The sequence below is a fragment of the Crinia signifera genome, chromosome 4, assembly GCF_055691185.1.
Source record: "Crinia signifera chromosome 4, ASM5569118v1, whole genome shotgun sequence".
NCBI lineage: Eukaryota > Metazoa > Chordata > Amphibia > Anura > Myobatrachidae > Crinia > Crinia signifera.
Window position 1 is genome coordinate 149,439,084 of NC_139220.1, and position 23,914 is coordinate 149,462,997.

General features: G+C 41.2%; 1 protein-coding gene across 2 annotated transcripts; it reads right to left on the reverse strand.

The window, feature by feature from the left end:
• Positions 1–637: 637 nt before the first annotated feature.
• Positions 638–22,259, reverse strand: TMEM168 (transmembrane protein 168). Of its 2 annotated transcripts, none has more exons than XM_083182752.1 (5): positions 22,104–22,259; positions 18,009–19,242; positions 16,749–16,891; positions 13,944–14,218; positions 638–3,036 (listed from the first exon to the last, which is right to left on the reverse strand). In XM_083182752.1, exons 2-5 carry the CDS (start codon positions 19,140–19,142, stop codon positions 2,489–2,491), a joined length of 2,100 nt encoding a protein of 699 aa, XP_083038878.1. In that variant the 5' UTR covers positions 19,143–19,242; positions 22,104–22,259; the 3' UTR covers positions 638–2,488. The 2 variants fall into 2 exon arrangements, with proteins under 2 accessions (XP_083038878.1, XP_083038879.1); XM_083182753.1 differs by lacking the exon at positions 22,104–22,259 and adding an exon at positions 21,931–22,056.
• Between the last annotated feature and the right edge of the window lie 1,655 nt (positions 22,260–23,914).

Here is a 23,914-nt window from a genome sequence, read left to right on the forward strand (position 1 = left end):
TACAGATGTTTTCTCATACATCTTTGCTACAGGTCAAGCCAAACAGCCCCTCTTAGCACTCCGTGAAGTTTCTAGTGCTGGGTGTCTTTTTGCGTGCAACAGAGTCTCTGTATCTGTATACAAGTTCTGTTCTCCTTCGTACACAGACTCAGTCACACACAAAAATACAAGTGTCATGCATCAATTTAATCAGCACTGTCCTGGTCTGTCCTTGTCAACTGCGTTGAGCTTAATATGCATTTTTATCAAACAGATGCCCGACATTAGCAGAACTGTACAGGACCTGGCTGCTCACTTACGTCTAGCAATTTGCACTGCATGGCGTATAGAGGCTATATGTAACATAACTTCTAAATACTTAAGTTCAGAAAGAAAAGTCTTAATATGTAAACCAAAAAAAAAAGACTGTATTCACAAGTTAAGAAAAACAAAACAAAATTGTATTTACATTTACACAAAAAAAGTCTTTATTAAATACATCTGAGTATTTAAACCAAACTTATCTGAATGCGTTTTATGTATATAAAAAATACTGCAAAACAAGCAACCACCAATGTATTATATACTGGAGTAAACTACCCCAGATATATTTGTAAGGGAACGGAAAAGAAAAAAAAGGAAACCAAAGTATTTACAGTTAAATTTGAATATGTTGCATAGATTTAATACAAATATTTTGTAAATAATGAATACAAAAAGGTCATTACTAATAAAATCTGCATATTTAAATACTGAATTCCCTGAGATCTTTCCGATGCATTTCATGTTCCTAGTTGACGTCTAACAGGGAGGGATCATAGTGTTACAAGTGAAAAACACTTATAAGAACACATTTAACGGAACAGTATCAGAGAATATATTTGGCATAAACATGTATTTACATGAACTAAAACAAAAATACAAAACTTCCATCTCAATCTAGCAATAGATGCCAAAAGGAAACTGAAACATTTGTATATGAACTTGTGTAAAATCACTGCAGAAAAACACCTAAATGTGAAATTGGCTTGGTAACAAACACAAACATACACACACAGTGCAAGTACAAATGTTCTGAAATTAAACTGGCTGTTTAAGCAACATCTATGGTTTTAGGATTACCAATGGGTGAGTGCTACTTCTCTAAACGCTTCTCATTGAAAGTTAGAAAACAGAGCTTAAATGATCCATAGGCAAAACTGAGAGATCTCACAGTGGTTTGCCAAATGTATTAAATCAATCATTTAAAAAAAGGCAAAACATTATTTCCACTTTTAATCAAACTCTGGGCTGATTCACCTGTACCTCAACAATGCAATGCAAGTCAAAGGATAGTCTATTTCACCATGAGAGTGTTAACTCATGGACCATGGAAGGAACACAGGATTTAGAATGGGTTTGCATTTATTTTTCATCTGCTAATTTTCTATTTCTCCTAAACATGTGTATGGAATCTCTGTGTAGCATCTGTGACCCATATAAATTTGTAAGAAAAAAACCTGTATTACTGCAATTGTTTGTCTGATGTTTCACATTGAGCTATTCAATTAGACCCTTAACAGTTTTCCATTTTCTCATCAAAACACAAAAGGATCTGGGTTAAGTTCCCGTTTTCATGAAAAAAACAAGATTGAAAGGGCAGGTTATTAGGATTTTTTTTTTACCTAGTTCAGGCATGCTGCAAAAGAGTTACCAAATAACTATAGGCATTATGGACAAATAAATATCCAATGAGCCTCAGTAAATTTATGTGCATCTCCCTTAGGACCTGTATAGGTTCAGTGTCAGGACAAAAGGCTCAGGTGTTACTTAGTAGTTAAGGCTGAATAAAGACTTGCGTCCATCGAGTTCAACCTTGGTTTTATTAGCTTATCCTTTGTTATATGTAGTGTATTCTGATTTTTTTTTTTTTTTTGAGAGAACAATAATACCACATAAAAAAGGTACAAGTACTATTCAGAATTACTGCACAAATATGCAAAATACCTTGAGCGAGCCGATATTGGCATGTGCAAAGATGGATTTCTGCAAGAACAGGAAAACATACTGTAAATGTCACTGAAGAGCACGAGTCAGTCTTTGGAAGTTATTGCTTACATTCTTGAATAAGTGTACATACAATTTCAATACTTTTCATTTTGAATGAACGTTACAAGGCGCTTCTTCATGTTTAAAGAACTTGGCTTGGTAGAGGTTTAATTCTCCCAAGCACACAAGGACAGAGACATACACACACACACACACACACACACACACACACACATATCAGTAACAAAGTTCACTTATCAAAAAAGCTGCAATGGAGAGATAGATACAGACAAGATGTAACAAAGCAGTGCATGACTGAATCAGCATGATTTCTTCCAACAAACAGGCTAACAAAAATCTCTCTCTCTCTCTATATATATATATTTACATATAGATAGATATAATTTTAAAGTATACTTTGAATAATAATAATAATGATAGAAATAAAGATAATGAAACAGTACCTCAATTTGGATGGCAATTAGGATCTAACCAGTTTAAAGCCTTGTCCTGTGTCAAGGACTGCTGGAAGAAACCAATTCATTTTTAACCTTTTCAAACATTTATAACAAACTTTACAAATCCAGAATATGTTGAGTGCTCCACACCAGTTAGCTAGATGGATGAGCGGGTAAGTTATGCGGGGGAAATAGATCATCCAGTGCTTGGTGACGTCATTTCCTGTGGGTAAATGCAAGGTGTAGTCACTCCAGTGCTTTGACACTCCATATGATGCTTTAATAGTGCGACCTTTCTCGGACCAGTTTATGTTGTGCTCAGGGTTGCAGTTGTACTCCACCCACTCTTTCGTAAAATCACCCAGCTGTGGTGGATCAGCTTCTTCGATATCTACCACCCTTGCCATTTCTGCTCCTTGAATAGCAATGTATTGATCATTAACTTTTCGAACTTCCTTAACCCAGGGTACTGAGCTCTCTGTATCCAACACAATAATAAGGCGGGAGCAGTAGGCAGTGTTCTTCTCCCTCCACCACTCCAGCAGAGTGTCAAATCGTAAGGTCTCACCACCTGTGCGTGGATTAGAAAATAAAGAAATTACCGTAAATTCCAGCTAGAAGATGTATTCCTTGTAAGGTTCTGTATAATATGTTGGAATTATATAATGTTTTTAATACCAAGCCGTAGTAGACAAGTAAAATGCGCACGTTGTTCTTGCATTTTTCATGGAGTGACAATCGGGACTATCCGGCCCAAATTGAACAGTAGTGTATATGGACACATCTATAAGTACATTTGTAAACATGTATTAAATGTTTATTTAATGCGTAAAAAGATTTTATTTTAGGCTTAGTGGTCCTTTCAATACAAGTAACTAGTGTATATAGTCAAACATGATTTGTTTTGAAATTCTTCTGCTATAATGTTACTGTTAAAAGCGAAATACATCTAATCTCAGAGTACTAATCTTGAGTAAATGGTAAAATAGAGAATTTTGACGGCAGATAAGAACCCTTTGGCCAATTTAGTCTGCCCGTGTAATTTACATATACAAGATTGTTATATTTTTGTTGGAATCTAATTAACCTACAAGTATATTTTGGGATTGTGGGAGGAAACCGGAGTACCCAGAGGAAACCCACGTAAGCATGCAGAGACTATCCAAACTCCACAAAGTGGTAATCAAAACCATGAACTCAGTGCTGTGAGGTAGTAATGCTAACTGTTACACCAATTGTACTGGTTACACCATTCTATTCTGCACAGTGCAATAGCCAAACCTGCAGTTCTCTGGACAACATTGGCCAGAAGAAAAAAAAAAGTCAGTTAAAAAACAATTAATTTGTTTTTGAACTGCTCCTTCAGTGTCAGTTTCTCTTTTTCCACCTCCTCTTCGCTACCTCTAACAGTTGGAGTACCTCAGGGCTGGATCTTGGGTCCTCTACTTTTCCCAAAATATACCACATCTCTTGGTAAACTAATCAGCTCTTTTGAATTTCAGTATCATCTGTATGCAGATACCTATCGTCCCCAGAATTGTCACCGTCTGTATTGGTCTATAGATTGTAAGCTTGCAGCAGGGCCCTCCTACCTCCAAGGCGGTCTGTTGTTACCCAGTTTGTTTTATCACGGTCTACTATTGTAAAGAGCAACGGAATCTGCTGCACTATATAAGAAACTGTAAATAAATAAATAATAAATATATTGGTCTGTGTCACTGAATGTCTTTCTGCCATTTCATCTTGGATGTCAACTCGCCACCTCAAACTGGATATTTTTAGAACAGAATTAATTATATTTCCACCAATCAATAGTAGGTACCAACCTGATTTCTCTATCGCTGTTGAAAACACAACAATCAATAAGATCTTTGCCTAGGTGTTATCCTTGACTCTGAACTGTCCTTTGTTCCCCACATTCAATCTGTTTAAAAATCATGACACATGCTAAAAAAACATATCCAAAATACGACCCTACCTTAGTCAAGACATTGCTCAAACTCTAATCCATGCTCTCAACATTTCCTGCATTGATTATTGCAATAGTCTCCTTACTGGTCTTCCCCAATATTACTACATTTTATTTATAAGGAGCCAAAAGTGGTTTGCAGCGCTGTACAGACTCTCACAACTACAATCCATCATAAATGTAGCTGCAAGGCTAAATCTTTCTCGCCAGATGTTTATCATCTTTAAAACTGCCATCAGTCCCTCCCTACCTACACCACATACATCTTGGCTTTTTTTCTCAATTTGTCACAACATGTAAAACACGGCTTAGCTGTTTTTCCAAATGTAGCAAGTAAATAGAGTCTAAAAAATTTCTGTAGCAGTAGAACTTGTATAAAGTAATAGATTACAGAAGCAAATTTTTTGAAAAATCACAAAGTGTGACTTTTGCAGTGTCCAAGGTGTGCCATATTGTGCCATACATGGTGCAGTAAATCCAAGATGTACGTGGACACATCTGTATATTCTACCATATTTACTATAAAATACTTTTATGCCCCTTTCAGACCACACGTTACCCGGTATGTTGCTGTTTTTTTACTTGTTCAAAATGGTAATATGTGCGGTCTGAAAGGTCCACAGTGATTTTACCGTTTCCAAAAAACGGTATTTGGAAACTGTAAAAAAGCAGGGTCCTACCAGTTTCAGACCTTTTTTTTTTTTTTTGCAGTCTGAACGGGTCGGAAACGGTATTTAGGACCCAGCCAATAGTGGTCCCGCTCTGTGCATATCTAATGAACGGGACTCAGTTCAGTGAATATTTAATGAGCGGGTGGGAGGTCTGAGGCACGCAGAGGCATTTTCAAACCCCCACCCCCTAAAGGCATCCCCCCTACCTGGGCAGCGCAGGGAAGGGATCGCGCTGGCGGGCAGGGGGTCCCTGCAGGGTATGTGAGATCAACTCCCCCCCCCCCACTGATGCATCCTATCATTTCTTCCCCCCCCCCCCCCCATACCTGGGCAAGGCAGGGAAGGGATCTGGGCAGTAGGGTCAGGTCGGCTGCACTGGCAGGCAGGGGGTCTCTGCGGCATATGTGAGATCAGTGGCGGGGTCCCTGCGGCGGGGGGGGGGGGGGAGGGGGTGTGTGTGATAGGATGCCTCATGGGGTGTGCTTTCAGACCACAAAACCGGCTTAGACCCTTAGACAGGGTGTTATGTGCGGTCTGAAAGGGGCATAAAACCTGCTTTGACCGTTGAAACGTTTTAAATTCCAGGTCTAAGCAGGTTTCGTGGTGTGAAAGCAGCATTACTTACGCATAACGCTTTCAACCAAACTATGAAAACACATATCTCTTTGCTTATCTCAAAATATTGCTCAACTCAACCTCTTCGCAAGATCTACAGCTCTCATCCACATACATTACTTGCTCCCATTGATGATTCTAGGACTTTCTTCGGGCTGCATCCACTCTGAGGAATGCCCTCTCATTCAAAATAAGACACTCCACTAGTCTCAGAACCTTTAAGCCAGCGGTGGGGAACCTCCGGCCCGCGGGCCGTATACGGCCCCCGCAGCTGATGTTTGTGGCCCGCCTGGCGGCTGTGAAGGGAATGAGGCAAGGGAAACAAAGAAACTCTTTTTGCTGGGGCACTTCTTACTTGTTATATAACATTTAACAATTTAAAATAGTTTATTCAAAATTGGCTAAAAAGGCTGTGAAGGGAAGTCAAGTACAGGGGAAATCTCGCGAGAGCTACCGACCTCTCGCAAGATTTTCCCTGTAGCAGACTCCCTGCACAGCCGCTGGACCACACAGACCAGCGACTCTCAAACTGAGCAGCCGCCAGAGCGTGTGACGGCTGCCGCAGGGCAATTTGTACCTTTTTTTTTTTTTAAATGGCCCCCGAGCCATTTTAAACCAATGGAAACGGCCCTTGGCCCCCTAAAGATCCTCCACCCCTGCTTTAAGCGTTCCTTGAAAATTCACCTCTTAAGGTAAGGTTATCAAATTCCAGAACTGCCCACATAACCTTCTAAACCTTTCCTATCCAATTACACCCACACTGTACCACAAATATGCTCACTTATTTTCTCGCTTACCTTGACCCCAGGCCAACATATGGTGGATCATTGTGCAATAGAGAAAGTACAGATTATTACCTGTTAATAGGCTTTCCTCTACTCCACCATGGCAGCATACTTCTGGGTTTCCGCCCCCTTGGGTAGATATCTGAAAGGAACAAAAAAAGACACTGCCCCCCTATATAAGGGACCGCCCTCCTAGGCTCTGTGTCTTTCATTTTACAAGCTTAACTCATATAATTATTCATATTAAATAACACACTCAACCCTTTAGTTCAGGGCTGGGAAAACGGCTGCCATGGTGGAGTAGAGGAAAGCCTATTAACAGGTAATAATCTGTACTTTCCTCTACCTCCCCATGGCAGCATACTTCTGGGTCTACCCTAGCAGTTTTCTTCACTGGGAGGGCATAGTAATATAATGTAAAAAGGAAAAAGGATACTGGTTTCTTTCACCGTATCTACAGTGTGCTCCAAGTCTTTCTTATGAGTACTACTTCTCTTCTACTCCTCCTTTTTTTTTTTTTTTTTTAAATTACTGCACTAAGAATTCTTCTTCCTAGTTTTGTATCTTCAGTAGCCGCCACGTCCACCCTATAGTGCTTGGTGAACGTGTGTGACGAGGACCAGCATGCTGCCTTACACACTTCTTCCAGTGACGCCGCCCCTTTTCCTGCCCACGATGCTGCTAGCGCTCTCGTAGAATGAGCTTTTAGCCCCACTGGAGGATCTAATCTCCTAATCTTGTAGGCTTCACATATACATGCCCTTATCCATCTGGATATCGTCATTTTTGTTGCTCCTAGACCCTTTTTTATCCCTTCTGTAAGCACAAACAGTCTCTTTGACTTCCTCCAGGCCTCTGATCTTTTTAGGTATATTTTTAATGCTCTACTTACATCCAAATTATGCAGCCTTGCCTCTTTGGAGTTTGCTGGGTTCTTACAGAAGGACGGTAATATTATTTCCTGATTCATATGAAACTTTGAAACAACTTTTGGTAAAAAAAGCGGGTTTGTCCTTAATACTGCTTTATCTTCGAAGAAGTTGAGGAACGGCTCCTCCGCCCATAGCGCCTGCAACTCCGAGACTCTCCTAGCCGAAGTAATTGCGACAAGGAAGACTACCTTGATGGTGAGCATCTTCAAGGGCACCTCTTCTAACGGCTCAAAGGGTGCCTCCGTCAGCACATTCAGGACCATGTTAAGGTCCCAGGGTGCCAGCGGGTTATGGAACACTGGCCTGATCCTTTTTATTGCCTGCACGAATCTTTGAATATATCTGTTGTCTGCAATTTTCAGATCCAGGATAGCACTTAGTGCCGATATCTGTACTCTCAGAGAGCTCGCTGATAGGTTCTTTTCCAATCCTGTTTGTAGGAACTCCAGAATTGTATTTATTCTTCTCTCATCTTTGCCCCCTGCTCTGCAGAAGTATATATATTTCCTCCATGTCCTGTAATATACACTGGATGTTGAATATTTTCTCGCTTTTAAAAGTGTATTCACCACTTTTTCCGAAAAACCCTTTCTTCTCAATGTCCTGGTTTCAACAACCAGGCCGTTAGCCTCCAGTTTTCTGGCTGCCTTTGATAATACCGGCCCTGCTGTATTAGGTCCTTGTAATCTGGCAGTATCCATGGTTCGTCTATCGCCATTTGAGTTAGTTTTGCAAACCACGCTCTCCTCGGCCAGTATGGTAGAATCGCGATCACCCTGGATTTTTCTCTGCTTATCTTGCTGATTAGCCTGTGAATAACCGGAAATGGTGGGAAGACATATGCTAGTTTCATCTCCCACCTTTCCGTCAGGGCATCTACCTTCCATGATCCTGGTTCCCAGTGCCTGGAAATGTAACAAGGCACCTTCGCATTCTTCTCTGTCGCCATAAGATCTACTTGTGGTAGGCCCCATCTCTTCACAATTGCCTCGAACACCTTTGGTGACAGCTCCCATTCTCCTGGGGCTATCCTGCTCCTGCTTAAGGTGTCGGCTAGCCGATTTTCCTTCCCTGCAATGAATACAGCCTTGAGGTCTACCACATGACTCTCTGCCCATTGTAGTACCTTCGCTGCCTCCATCATCAGGGCTTTGCTCCTCGTTCCCCCCTGTTTGTTCAGGTATGTCACAACAGACTGATTGTCCGATCTTATCACAACCTCCTTGTTGATTAGTAACTTCTGAAATTTTTTGCATGCCATCAGTACAGCCATCATCTCTCTTATATTGGAATGGCTCCGGCTTGCTTCTATATTCCATTCTCCCTGTGCCATCCGTTGTTCGCACACGGCCCCCCAGCCTTGCTTGCTGGCGTCCGTGGTTACTATAATCTGTGTCTGAGTTGCAAACGACTTCCCTTGACTTAGTCTCTCCATGTTGTTCCACCATCTGAGGTTTGCTTTTGCCTCTTTTGATAGAAAGATTTTTTGCCTCTTGTCTTTTTCTTCTCCATTCCATTGTTCTAGGAAGCATCCTTGTAATGCCCGCATGTGGAACCTTGCCCATGGTATAGCCTCTATTGCTGACGACATAAGGCCTAGCACTCGCATACACTCCTCTGTATGACTTATGTTTTCTTTTAACATTTTTCTTACTTCCTTGATCAGCTTCTGACGTCTGTCTTCTGTCAGCTTCACACGCATAGATTGTGTATCTAAAACCATTCCTAAGTATATCACTTTTTGTGCGGGTTCGAGGTGGCTTTTTTGATAATTTATCAACCAGCCGTGCTTTTTTAGATAGTCTAGCACCAGTTTTGTGTGCTGAGCTGACAGAACCTCTGATCTTGCCATAATAAGGAGATCGTCCAGGTATGGCCATATCGACACCCCCTGAATTCTCAAGTTGGCTACCAGCACCACTAATACCTTTGTGAAGGTTCTTGGTGATGTTGATAGGCCGAATGGTAGAGACATGAACTGATAAGTTCTTCCTTTTAGTCTGAATCTCAGGTATTTTTGGTGCCCTAAAAATATCGGAATATGCAGGTAAGCATCCTTTAAGTCTATCGTTGTTAGATAGGCTCCTTTCTCTATGTCCGGAAGAATGCTTCTGATCGATTCCATTTTGAATTTTCTTGTGTGGACAAAAGTGTTCAACCTTCTCAGGTCTAGTATTGTCCTGAAACCCCCTGATGCCTTCTTCACCACAAAAAACCTTGAGTGCCATCCCTGGTTTTCTTGATGTTTTGGTACTCTTTTTACCACACCTTGGTCTATCATGACCTGTAGACTGCTTAATAATGCTGATCTTTCTTCCCCGTTGCTTGGGACAGGTGACTCTTCCAGCCAGTCTCCCGGCAGTTTGGTAAACTCTATTTTGTAGCCTGAAGACACGACTTCTAATACCCACCTGTCCTGGGTTGATTGGCACCAGACTTGTTTGTAATGTATCAGTCTGCCGCCAACCCTCTGTCTGGCGTCATTGTGTCTGACGAAAGGCAAAGCGGCCTTCTCTGCCTCTTTGGCCACGAAAAGTACTTCTATTCCCAAACCAGGGCCTCCTGAAACTACGACCTGGTCTATATGTTTTGGCTTCTTTATAATCTGTTGTAGAGTACCTGAAGTTTTTGTTAAACTGTCCTCTTCTTACCGCCTTATCTTGGGGTAGCCATACGGACTTACCACCCGATATTTTTGTAATTATTTCGTCCAGTTGCTGTCCGAATAGGTATTTGCCCTGGAAGGGAATAGATAGTAATCTATTTTTTGATTGATTATCCGCCGCCCATGGCTTCAGCCAGAGCGCTCTCCTTGTCACTATGTTGTTTGCACTGGATCTTGCTGCCAGCCGTACCCCATCTAGGGAGGCATCGCACAGGAACTCTACCGCCATCTGAATGTTCTGTACCATTCTCATCAGTTCCGTCCTTTTAATTCCATCTAGCATATCCGACTCCAGGTCCTGAACCCATGACCTTAGGACCCTAGACGTAATAGCCATGGCTGATGACGCTTTGATTGCTGCACCAGACGTCACGTGCTGCTTCCTCAGGTTCATTTCTATTTTGCGTTCCATCGAATCCTTAAATACGTTAGCGTCCTCTAACGGCAGTGTTGTCTTTCTTGATATGCGAGCAATCGCTGCGTCCACCTTTGGTGGCTCCTCCCATGTTTTAACCTCTTCAGGGTTAAACGGGTACATTTTTTGTACTCTTATGGGTACAGGTACTTTTTTATCGGGGTGAAGCCATTCTTCCTCCACTATCTCTTTCAGAGGTATTGATAAAGGAAACTGCTTCCCCTTTTTCTTTTTATCTTTGAACAGTAAATCTTGAAGTTTTCCTTCTTCCTGTGTATCCTCAATATTCAGGGATTTATTAATGAGACACAACAGACTTTCTAACAGATCTGGGTTGAAGTCAATTTCTTCTTTCTCTTGAAACACTTCCCCCTCTTCTGCTTCCTCCTCTGGTCTAGCTGCAGGCCCTTCCTCTGGGTCATCTGAATCAGAGAGTACTACTCTTCTCCTTTTTGTAGAAGCCTTAGTACTTTCCTTTTTTGCCATAAACGTGTCAGCTAATGCTGTTTTTAACAGTGAGACCAGCTCCGTCATTTGGGGTAATCCCATCTGTTGTGTCCCCTCACACTTGTTGCATGTAGAACCTGAACATTTCTCAGGTAAAATTCTTTTGCATAATACACACTTTGCTGTATGCAATTTTTTATACTTGGCTTTCCCTTCCGTTTTTTCTTTACTGGGTCCTGCCCTGTATAAGTAAACGCCAAGTCACTAACTGTATGCTCCAACAACAACAAGAAGTATGTTCCACTAATGCTCCAATAATTCCTGGCTTACCCTGCATCCGCAGGCTGCTTCCTGTCCTCTTCCATAATGACACTTTCACAATACGCTGTACTCTAATAGAAAAATTCATACACTTAGTATCATTTCCGTAAGAACAGCCATTGCCCTAGCAGCGCTGCTGCTTCCACAGGGCCTTACCTCGTCTGCTGGTCTCAGAACACGTCTGCAGCAACCTCCACTGTTTGCAGACTAGTTTTAACTCCATGCCCGGCGTGCGTGTATCCCCGTGACGTCAGACGCCACCTCCGCTTCCGGGCGCCGTCTGATGACGCGCCCCATGTACACGCCGCGCTTACCGGCTTCAGCCTGCGGCTTCAGACGCCGCACACCTCGCCGGGCACCTTCTCCCTTGGACGCACTGGGCGGCAGGGAGCTACAGCAGACGGACGTCCCAGACCACACTTGATGGCGGGGGTCCCAGACACGATACGCTAAGTTCACAGCTGCACTGGGCAGAGGAACCAGCCCTCCTGATCTCCGCAGGGTAAGCCATCCATCTACCCATGAAAGGAAAAAAAGACACAGAGCCTAGGAGGGCGGTCCCTTATATAGGGGGGCAGTGTCTTTTTTTGTTCCTTTCAGATATCTACCCAAGGGGGCGGAAACCCAGAAGTATGCTGCCATGGGGAGGTAGAGGAAAACCTATTTATTTCCCTGTAGAATGGAGGCTTGCAAGCAGGGCCTTGCTACCATTTTGACTAACTACCCAGTTAGTTTTAACCCTATTTCCAATTGTAAAGTGAAATGGAACCTGCTGCGCTCTATAAGAAACTGTTAATAAATAATGAATTTGGTGTAAACATTGTGAAACACAATTTCCCTTTTTGTGAGTTACTGATACCCCTTTCACATCGCACTTTTAAAACGGTAAATTGCTGATTTTTTTTCATTTTAAAACGTTTAACGTGGTGCACTGTGAATGCACCAGAGCCGATTTACCGTTTAAAGTTAACTGGTATTTCGAACCGTGTAAAAAGCAGAGTCCTACACGGTTCCTTGCCGTTTTTTGAGCAATGTGAATGTGTACAATGTGTCTGAAACGGTATTTCAGGCAAACAACACAAGCTACAGAGCAGTGATAGGCTGTCCCCTTTAAAATGACAGGCAATGTTGACACTCTGGCTTGAAACGTGTTCGGGTTGAAACGGTTTGACTGCTATGTTGAATGAGACTTAACCGGTATTTAAAACGGTAATCTGCGGCAATGTTAAGGCTCTGACCCGTTTTAATTACCGTTTTAAAATACCGGTTTTTAAAACGTGTCGGCGATGTGAAAGGGGTATGAGGGAGGACAAAAAAATATATATTTTCCAGAATTCTTCAAATAGACCAGATAGAAAAGCAATAGCAGCAGATGATCAATAATCTACCAACAAAATGCAATTGCTTTAATTTATCTGACAGAGGAAAGTTGTTGTTATGCCCATGACCAGTCCAAATGTCAAATGTACAGGTTTTACTTAAGTGGTAGCATCTTTTTTTATATTGTTTAAAATATATTTTTGGTTGTAACATAGTATTATACAGAGAAAAGCTGGTAAACATGACCAAAATAATATATCCTAGGATTGTCCAAAAAGTTGCTTTAATGCCATTAGACCTGAAATATATACCCCATAATGTAATTGGCTCGTCTTTCTGCATTCAGGCATATCAATCAGGGCCCAGGAACAAAATTGCTTGTCTTAGAATTGCTTTTCTTATTTATAAAAAAGGTAAAGGGTGATTTATGTTGTAGCATACCATCTAACATTATTTCTATTGCTACCTAGGGGTAACGTGGACACAGATCACATCTCTTTCTTAACAGGGACAATTGTCATGTCACCTGGACACACTGAAGCAGTACATTCACTCTTTGAGTGCGCATTAACACGGGTAAAACCACTTCGGTCCCAGACTTGAAATTAGATCATTTCAGTTGTAATCTGGCTCCAGCAGAAGCATGATAAAATATGCTACTTGGACCCCCATTGGAGGCACTGAGGATCAGCATGAACGGTGTTGGTTAGCATTACTACCTCACAGCAATGAGGTCATGGGTTTGATCCCCACCATGGCCCTAACTGTGCGGAGCTTGTATATTCTCCCTGTGCTTGCATGGATTTCCTCCCACAATCCCAAAATATACTCGTAGGTTACTTGGCTACAAATAAATTAACCCTAGAAGGTCTGTGTGCACATGTGGTTGGGAGTATAGATTGTAAGCTCCACTGGGGCAGGAGCTGATGTGAATGTTCAAATATTCTCTGTAAAGCGCTGCGGAATATGTGTGCGCTATATAAATAACTGGTAATAAATAAATCCTATACAGCAAGGAAAGTATATCTAATAAAGTGGCTTCTTATAGTAAATGGTATATAAACATCTATAAAGATCTTAAGAATTCAGGAGATTGATCATATTTTAATATTTTATTTTTGCATTTCTTAATAGCTTGCTATACAGGTTGAAAGAGGTCTATGCTAAATAAATGCTAATGAAGTCTTCCCTATTACACCCCATCATTAACTGAAACTATTAGCAGATAGCCACAATACTAAAAACAGTCATTTATTACCCTGAATATACCTAAATACAGACTTATGTATCATAGATATAATTTTGTACAGTACTAAATCAGAGAACCTAAAACCCTACCTGCTAAAGCCCATTCTCCAGTACTGTGGGAGTGCCCGCTGTAGTAGATTATATAGGTATCATGTCTGGGCCCATCGGATGTTCTAAGCTCCAGAAAAGACTTTATTTTTGAGTGCAGGTTGTCAAATGAAAGTCCACTTGTAGAGTAATCACAACCATAGGTCTCGATCATGTGGGAAGCAAAGAATCTCTGGATAGCATTTAGCATTCCTGTTGAGCGCATGTTCAACTCCTGCACGTGTTCTGGTGGAAGCAGCATGGGCTGACCATTTGGGCTGATTTAGTATGAAAAACAGCAAAACACAAATTACTACATCAATGTAATAAAAAACTGGTCACACAAGGTTCCTTTTTTTTTTAATGAAAACCTCAAGGATAATGTGATTAACGATGTATTTCTAAAAGTTATTAACAAGCACATTTTTTTTTTTCAATAGAAATGCTTGCTGTTATAAGAACATTTATTCTGACAAACTATAGATTATCTTTATATAATAAAAATAATCATATTTATGGTGAAGTCCTATGTACACCAATTCCTCAAATAAAAACAAAATCAGAATCAGCTTTATTAGCCAGGTATACTTGCGTATACTAGGAATTTGTTTTCGGTTTTAGCCAGGTAATAGACTGGGACGCTCTCCTTATTGATGTTCCAACTTCTTTACCTCCTCAATGACATATACATAAAGTATAAGAAAACCAAAATAAAACGACGGTATATGTGCAGAAACTTCTTTGTACCAAATTCACACTCCCGCACACACATTTTTAGTGGGGCCTATCACCTTGTCCAGATATAATAACATATTGTACTCTCTTACATGATAAATTTAGAAATGTATGTTAAGGTATCTCTATGTTTCTATGGTCAAACAAGCCAGTGACTATTAAGTTCAATGTATATATTACCTTGGTGCTACCAACTCTGCGCCAATTACAAAATATTTGTACCAAACTAATTGTAAAAGGGGTTTGATGTTGCCTTTGTTCCCCACATTCAATCTGTATCAAAATATTGTCACATGCACCTAAAAAACATTAAAAATTCTCCTTTTACTTATACAAGGCTCGTACTCATGCTCTCATAATCTCATGTATTGATTATTGCAGGGGTCCTCAAACTATTTTGCACTGGGACCCCATTAGACAATAAAAATAATGACAGGACCCCAGCAAGTTACTGCAGAAGGTCATCCCATCACATGTGTAGTCAGCAGACAGCACATACATGGCAGCATTGTGGAGGCACAAAATGATGGGAGGAGCCTGAAGTAACAGACAATTCAACAGATTTTCCAGACTCCTTTAATCACTGACTGACATTAGAAAAGTTATCAGTCTGATGGTCAGCAACATGGAGTCGCGACCCCATGCTGAGAAAGGTGGGACCCACAGTTTGAGAACCGTTTGATTATTGCAATAGTCTCTTTATTGGCCTTCCCCAATGCAGGCTCTCACCAGTACAATCCATTATAAATGCATCTGCGAGACTTATCTTCCTAGCCAGACATTCATTGTCTGCTACTGTGTCAGTCACTTCTTTGGTTACCTGTATTCTACCGTATTCATTACAAAATACTTTTACTTACACACAAGGCCATAAACCAATTTACATCTCTTCTCTTATCTCTAAATATCTTCCAACCCGACCTCTTCGCTCATCAGAAGATCTGAGTCTCTCATCCACACTCATTTCTCGCTCCTATTCCCGATTGCAGGACTTTCTTCAGGTTGCACCCACTCTGTGGAATGCTCTCCCACAAACAATAAGAGTCTCCAAACCTACAAGCGGTTCCTGAAAACTCACATCTTCAGGAAAGCTTATCAAATTCCAGAACCAGCCACTTAACCTTCCTATACCGTTCCTATCCAATCATATCCCCACTGTTCAGACCACACATATCCTCTCGGTTTTCCATTTTCCATCCTCCTGACCAAACTGCTGGGTCACCATATCATACAGCACACCAGGAACCTTTGATGGACTTTATACAATCAAGAATATCTATCTTTGTGTATCAATGCCTATTTCCCTATAGATTGTAAGCTTGCAAGCAGGGCCCTCATACTTTTGAATGTCTGTAAATACCCAGTTTGTTGTATCATTGTTTCCTACTGCAAAGCTCAACGGAATATGCTGCGCTACATAAGAAACGTTTTATAAATAAATAGTACGTATAAAAGGTTTTTTTGGAGTTTACGACATATCTTCCTTACACAATAGGGCACATGTAATAGATAGTGTCTACAAAAATTCCCTTGAGCCTTAGGATTGTGTTTTTATGTACAACTCTTCTGTCATGCATGAATAAGGAGAGCATCCCAGTCTATTACCTGGCTATTTTGGTTTTATTCTAAGTAGTGTACATCCAACGCCTTTGGACTTTATCTTACATTTTATTACATAGAGTTTTTAATACTTTAACACAACTATTGTGAAATAAGAAAGGAGGTTAAAATTAAGGGGTGTGCACACGTTGTTATTGCCTTGCGATTAGATTCCGATTCGATCAATCGGGATCGAATCGCATGGCAAGCAAAGCGCATTTGATTTTGACCATATAGTACAGATATGTACAATATAGTTTTGCTTGCAGTGTCTACTTTTCAATGCAATATAGACTAAACGGGAACACCCATTGGGATTGGATGGGCATTGAATGCAGTTGAAAACCGTTCGATTTTGCCTATAATATCAAAATAGACTAAAATCATACCATGTGTACACCCTATTACTGCTATAGATTTGTTGGTCTATTAAAATAAACATCAAATATTAATTGTGAGTAGCATACAACATACCTGCAAAAATTTGTAGGAATTACAACTGCGTATCCAACACAGGTTCCTCCTAAACAGTTTCCAAGTTCATGGAATAAACCATGTGCCATTGACTCAAGTGGTAATACAATCAGAAATAGGCTCATAAAGATTCCATTGGATGGCTACAATCAAAACAAAGGTTACAATGTAAAATACCCCCCCCAATAAAAACCAACCACAAGTGCCCACCAAAATAGACTTAAGAACTAGAGCGCTCAATTCAATTAGAGAACTTGAGTCACGAAAGTCACATCGCAGCAATTTGTGCGCTAGCCAGGTTCAATTGGAAATAGATTGTAAGCAGGGCAGGGCTTTCCCACCTAAAGGATGGTCTATTTTTACCCAGGTTTGTTTCAAATTGTAAAGCTGTGCATCCTAACTGAAGTCCTGGTAATGGCATACAAACATCCATTTGGGTGCCTAAACCACAAAGTTCACACACTTTTTTCACAGCTCAGGAGGCTGCCGAATAAATTTCACCACCGTGGCTAATGGGAGTCTCAACAGAGCAACAATTGAATTGCTAGGTTTAATGGGCCAGATGTATTAAGCCTTAACAAGAGATAAATGCAAGGGTGATAAAGAGAGATAAATGTCCAGCCAATCACCTCCTAACTGATTTTTTTTCAAACACAGCCTGTGACATGGCAGTTAGCAGGTGATTGGCTGGATGTTTATCTCTCCTTATCACCCTTGCATTTATCTCTTGTTAAGGCTTAATACATCTGCCCCAATGCTCCCTAGTGGTAGTCGCGTGGGTAATCAATTGCATAGTCCCCAATGTTGCAGTAGCACATGTGGCTGTGGTTAAGATACAGGTAAGCAATTACTTTATGTTAATACGAATCACATTAATAAAGCTGTGATACAAATAATTAAATGCAGCAGCAGCTCTCCTGCAATTTTATAAATTCCCAGTGGTCTTTACCTTACTGTGGGTGATTCATAGGTGCATGAACTCCACGAAATTTTTGATCTGATCTGTGTTTGTGCAGTAACCCTTGTGGCGCATGCGGAGGGAAACCATTCCACACTTACAACCGATGGTTTCAGTGAATCCACCTCTGAATCCCTCTCCCCCACCCAGTGTCATCCTGCCAAAATCAGCAGTTGGAACAGGGTAGCACAAGAGCTATGTTCGCTACAGCTGGACTTTCAACAAAACAAAAAATACTAGAGCAAAGGTATATAGCAATAGCCTAATTGTTCCCTTTAACTTAACAATAATAACGTGCTTACCTGCCATGAAACAGCACCAAGAATCGCTGTTGCCAGAAGACTGAAGAACACCAAACGCTCAGAAATTAGGCAGAAATGGCGCATTCCCTTTGAAGCCATAACTCTGTCCAGGCTGTTATCCGACCTGTGCGTGTAATATACTTTATGGCATTCGTTCAACTTAGTATGGAGACCCCAAAGAGTGATTAAGAAAATAATATGGCATATTAGCCAGAAAATACCAAAGATGGAAAATCCAGGAATGACAAAATACCAAAGATGTAAATCACTTAGTTTAAAGGCCGCCAAAATGAAAAATATTAGCTCAATCAACCCAACTGAAATGACAGATAACCGTCTGCAAATTCTGCCTCGATAAAGATATGGCTTCCACCGTTCTGTGACTGAAAGACCACTGAAGTAGACATCTAGAAGTGGTTCGCTAATAATGCAAAGGAAAAAGCAAGACAAGGCATATGGATTGACTGGAATATGCAGAGATGGGAAAAACAACACCGGTGCCAAGACTGCAAAAATTCCTAGGTTTGGAATCGCCAGGAAGGATTTCATTCTCAGATCAATAATTATCAAAGCGAGTCCAGTGACAAGTAAGATGATGCTAACGGACTTTTGGACCAGCATGATGGTGCTAGCAATTGCAAATCCAACCAATTCCAGAAATTCAGATGTGGTGAGCAGTGTGGGACGATGGCGGACATACCCACATATTCTCTCCACTAGGGCACACATTGTTCTTATGCTTATGGAAGATATAAGTAAGTAATTTGTAGCTTCTTCTTTAACATTGTGCTTGAATGTTGAATTATCAATAAAACAAAGGAGACCCAGAAGAAATCCAAACCAGAGATTAGAAAGGCTTAAGCTGGCTGCTTCCATTGAAAAATAGTAATAGAGAATGCTGGCAATTCCAAGTATGAATAGGCCCAGTATAAATATTACTAAGATCAACGTGTCTGCTGTCTGTTCCCACCGCACATAAAGGCCCATGCATATGGCCACTAGTAAACTTATCCTGGCTAAGTAGCCCAGGTATCTGACTGATGAATGCATGTTGACCTCCCCGTTTGCCTCTTCCAGCCGGGTCATTGCTGCATACAAACAGTGACTAACACAGTAACGAAGTGACCTACACATGGGAAGAGTTTTTATCACGGAACCCAAAGGCTTGGGTTTTCATAGAGAAAGGCCAACTAGTTGATATTTGATTTATATTCATATCATTTCAGAAACCAGCCTACAAAAAAAAGGGAGAAGAGCAGCAGTTAATAAAAGTTACAGATGCAACACACACAAAAATGCTAAATTTACAATTTTATGAAAATAGATGTCCAAATTACTGCGTTACATTGATTTGGTTGGAACAATGTATAGCATTTAGCACTAGTATTTTGTCCTAAATCTGAGCAGAAGAAGACAAGCTGTCTGAGAAGGTCTTGCTTATTCATGTACTAAATATAATGTTCTTGACCAATCCAAATTGCCTTTAAGATGAACTCCTCCTCCTAGCTGATCACTAAAGCCCATGGTAGATGTGGTCCGTCTGAAATTCCATGAGGCAAGTTGTAAGGTTTTTTCCACCTTTCCTATTTTCTCTGGCAGTTCTGCTAGGTACACACCAGAACGACCATGATCATGAGACGACTATATGATTTTCGCACAACCTGCTGGAGCATATAATATGCATCCAATCCCACTCGATTAAGATCTGTACCCAGTTAAAGGGATCGTTTGTAAATCGTACGTGCATTGGATCGGATAAAAACGAAAACATGCCCAATTTACATACAATCGGTCAAGACTGTACCGAAATTGGGGGAATTTAGGTCAAATCGTTCTGGTGTTTACCCAGCATACCACCAGAAGTAATGCTGCGTATACACTTGTGAGATATTGGACACAATAATTTGATTTCGACCACATCTGGCCGATAAATCGAATGATTGTATGCATTTTTAAAGGGACATTTCAACGCGATGTGCGGGCACGCCATCGAATGTTGCTTCGATAGATATTATGTGCAGCACATAATATCTATCGAATTGTAGGAGCAATCGCAGTTGGTTTTTAACCACATGTGATCGCTCGAATACAATCTGCGGGCGGGGGGCAGAGGGGGCGCATTCAGCGGCATGGGGTTTGGGGAGAGGGATCGCTGGTGGCATACCTGCATCCCAGATCAGCGGGTGGCGGAGTAGAGTAGCACTTGTGGGTGGCGGGAGAATTGTTTAAAACACTGGGCTACCCTGTGATTGGTTAAGAGAGCTCAGCCAATCACAGGGCAGCCAAGTGTTTAACAAATCTGTCGCCACCGCTGACACCCCCACTGCCTGCAAGCGCTACTGCTATCGCTACACTACTCTGCCGCCCCCTGCCCGCCCTCTTCCAGCACCTGATGTGCCATCGAAAGATAAAGTGTCTGTTTTTAATCACTGGCCAATCAGCACCTACCTGTCATTTTTCAAACCAAGCCTGTAACTTCACAGTTAGGAGCTGATTGGCTGGTGATAAAAAACAGACACCTTATCACTTCACGAGCTTAATAAATTTGCCCCTCAATCTGTTAAAACCCGTATACAGTTAATTTTTACAAAAAAGAAATAAAAGAAAACCAACAATACAAATCCAACAAACTTCATACACCTCTCCTTTCTCCTATCACTTGAAAATCCATTAAAAATTCCCTACTGAATGCATGTGAAACACTCGGTGGCACATATGTGGTCACTGCTCATGCACAGGTGCCACAGCACTCACTTGAACACATAGCAGGGATGGGCTCCTGTCCTTGCATGTGCTGCGTCATACATCTGATGGTGTGTACACACGGCAGATCCTGCCGTGAGATGCGAGTCCCGACGCGATCAGATCGCATTGGGACTCACATCACACGGCATGCCAGAGGGGCACAATTTAGACTATATAGTGCAGATCTGCACTATATAGTCTTGCCTGCCCTCTCTACCTGGCTGCTGATATGCGCTCACACGGGAGCGCGCATCGGGCTCGCAAGCCCTAAAAAAGCATGCGATATGGCTTCCGATGTTCCCTATATCGGGAACATCGGAAGCCAAATCTTACTGTCTGTACACACCATGAGTTATGTATTATGCAATGGGATTTTTAGTGTCAATAACCTGCACGAATAACATTGCAAATTAGATTTATTGATAAAATGAGCCCTGTAGTTTATCACTATGTTGATAAGTACAACAAACCTTTAACCCTAAAGGGAGAAGGAGCAGTAACTGTATAATTTTTCTGGGATTGTTTTACACCTTGTTTGCAATTCAAGTACAATGTGAGTGCATGTGATTGGTGTTCATGCTATGGTACAATAAAAAGAGGTCAGGTCACTTCCTTGTAGGAATGGATCATCAGGCTGAGAATAAGGCAATGCTGAACAAACACAGTACAATGACAGGCGACTACACCCTACTTGTTGTCACAGAAAATATAAAGAATTGAAAAGGTTCCCAGTTCAGAAAGACTGCAATTCACAGCATGGTATCTGGGACAAAACAAAAGCTAAAAGGAGAATACAAGCCTTTCCACCCTTTTATGAACTCTATTTTCCAAATCATAGCCACAGCCACCTGACCTCACACTCTGACTCACTTTCAGAAGTTCTTGAGAGACTCCAGTGGCAAGTACTAAATGCTACAGTGACATAGAAAGTGTATTTTCCCATGCAGTCACACAAGTACTACAGTGCTAACTTCATCCAACCGGATACTAGTGCAGCCTATTGCTTCATGTCCATTAAAATAAAGAGAAACAAAAATGTAAGCAGTACCAAAAAGCACAAAGTATCTCACACAGGTTTACTTTATAGAATGCCAAGCAAGCACACAGCAGTGTAGGTGGTGTTATGTAGCCCTTAATTTGCCTGTTATACTATCCTGCTTGCATTCATATTACTTACATACAACCATTGTCAGGATGGGCTATGGCTATGCAATGCATGTAGCCGACCATACAGGCTTCCCGGTGCGCATGTGCTATACATTAGTGCGTACAGATAGAGTGTGTGTATGGCAGCCCCGGCTCGTACGTGACACGCACACCACTCCCGCACATAAGGCGCCGCTCACTTACTCAGCGCTGTCCCGGCGGGCGGCTGGGCGCAGTCACGGCTCTCCCTGCGCGGCACAGCCATTAAAGTTTCCCAGTTTCCGCAAACGCCGCCATGTTCAGTCTGTGTCAGTGACTAAGGGGCGCGGGAAGGGACAAAAAGGCATCAGCAGCAGCAACGCAGCCTCAGTAGTCGCGGCTGGCTGCCACAGGGCAGCTCACATTGGGATTTATCTTCCTTTAAGAGCCAAGGTGGTGTAATGTAGTTTATCAGTTTACTGTATCTCACAGCTTTTACAGCTGCATCTGATGGCTAGGCTGCTTACAGCACAGGGCCTATTGCATAATGTAGAGAATGAGATACTGTAGTTTCTGCATAATTTTTTATCCAAATGCAGGTTAATGAGTTCACATTATTATCAAAGGGGTCTACATCTCACTGTATGGGGGTCAATATAGTAAAGCATCTCAGTTTGTAAAGGGAGGTTTGCACATGGTCCAGGCATGTCCAAACTGCGGCTCTCCAATTGTTATAAAAGGAGGTTTGATCAGTGCGCTACTATCTGCAGCTGGTACTGGGGTTGTCTAGTCCCAAATAGGTAAGCAAAAAACAGAGTGGTGTATCAGCGCAGGCTGAAAAACTGGTGAGAACGGTATCCTGTACAATAACTTTTTATTATTATAATCAATTAATTTAGCTGTTATTATGGAATTCCATTAAAAATGTAATAATGCATATTAAAAAGCATATATAATGCAAGGACATTCAATAGTAAAAAACACTGTACATCACAATATAGACGGGCATTTAAGTGGGCATATTACCATGAGGACATCATTTGTTGTGTCCCATAAGTAGCAGATGAGCATCAGGTGGCCGAATAGTCCCAAATACAGAGTCCAAAGTTGAAATTAGGTTCCTCTGGCGGGGTGGTAGACCTGGATGGCTGATGTTTGCCTGAAACTGCCTCGGATTATTTTCCGGATGGGATAGGTTGCAGATGAATACCAAGTGTCCTTAGTCCATGGAATGCCGTGATGTTGTTATATAGATGTCCAATTAAAATGTAGCTCAATGCGTTTCTCTGGGATTGACCTCCCAGCTTCTTCAGGAGCAGAGTATAAAGAGGTTGCTACTAGAGGCTGTGTATATATATATATATATATATATATATATATATATATATATATATATATATATATATATATATATATATATATAGCAACAAATTTGCAGATGGCACTCACAAGATTAAACAAAGTCTGCACGGCGGCAGCAATAATGTGAACAAACAGAATCAACACAGGCTTGTGTCAACGTTTCGGGCAAAGCCCTTTATCAAGACATACGAATAAAGGGCTTTGCCCGAAACGTTGACACAAGCCTGTGTTGATTCTGTTTGTTCACATTATTGCTGCCGCCGTGCAGACTTTGTTTAATCTTGTGAGTGCCATCTGCAAATTTGTTGCTACATGCTTTTCCTTAGAGAAATTGAAAGGCACCACAAGTAGCTGAACCTTTGAAACGAGTGCCAGGACCCCCTTGCCCTATATATATATATATATATATATATACCTCTGTGGTAATCACATAATGGAATACAGCTGTACAATTGTGTAAAACATTTAGGATACCGTTCTTCAAAATATAAAAATAAAATGCCCAGTAGCTAGCAGATATATATGTCACTTTATTCTGCACCTTTAGTATTTAAAAATTGCAATACATAATTAAGTAGAATACATTCTTAGTTTGGATATTAATACGGTACTTGTGAGTTATCCGGGCGTCCGATTTTTTGATTGTATGCCTTAAGTTAAGGCATACAATCAGA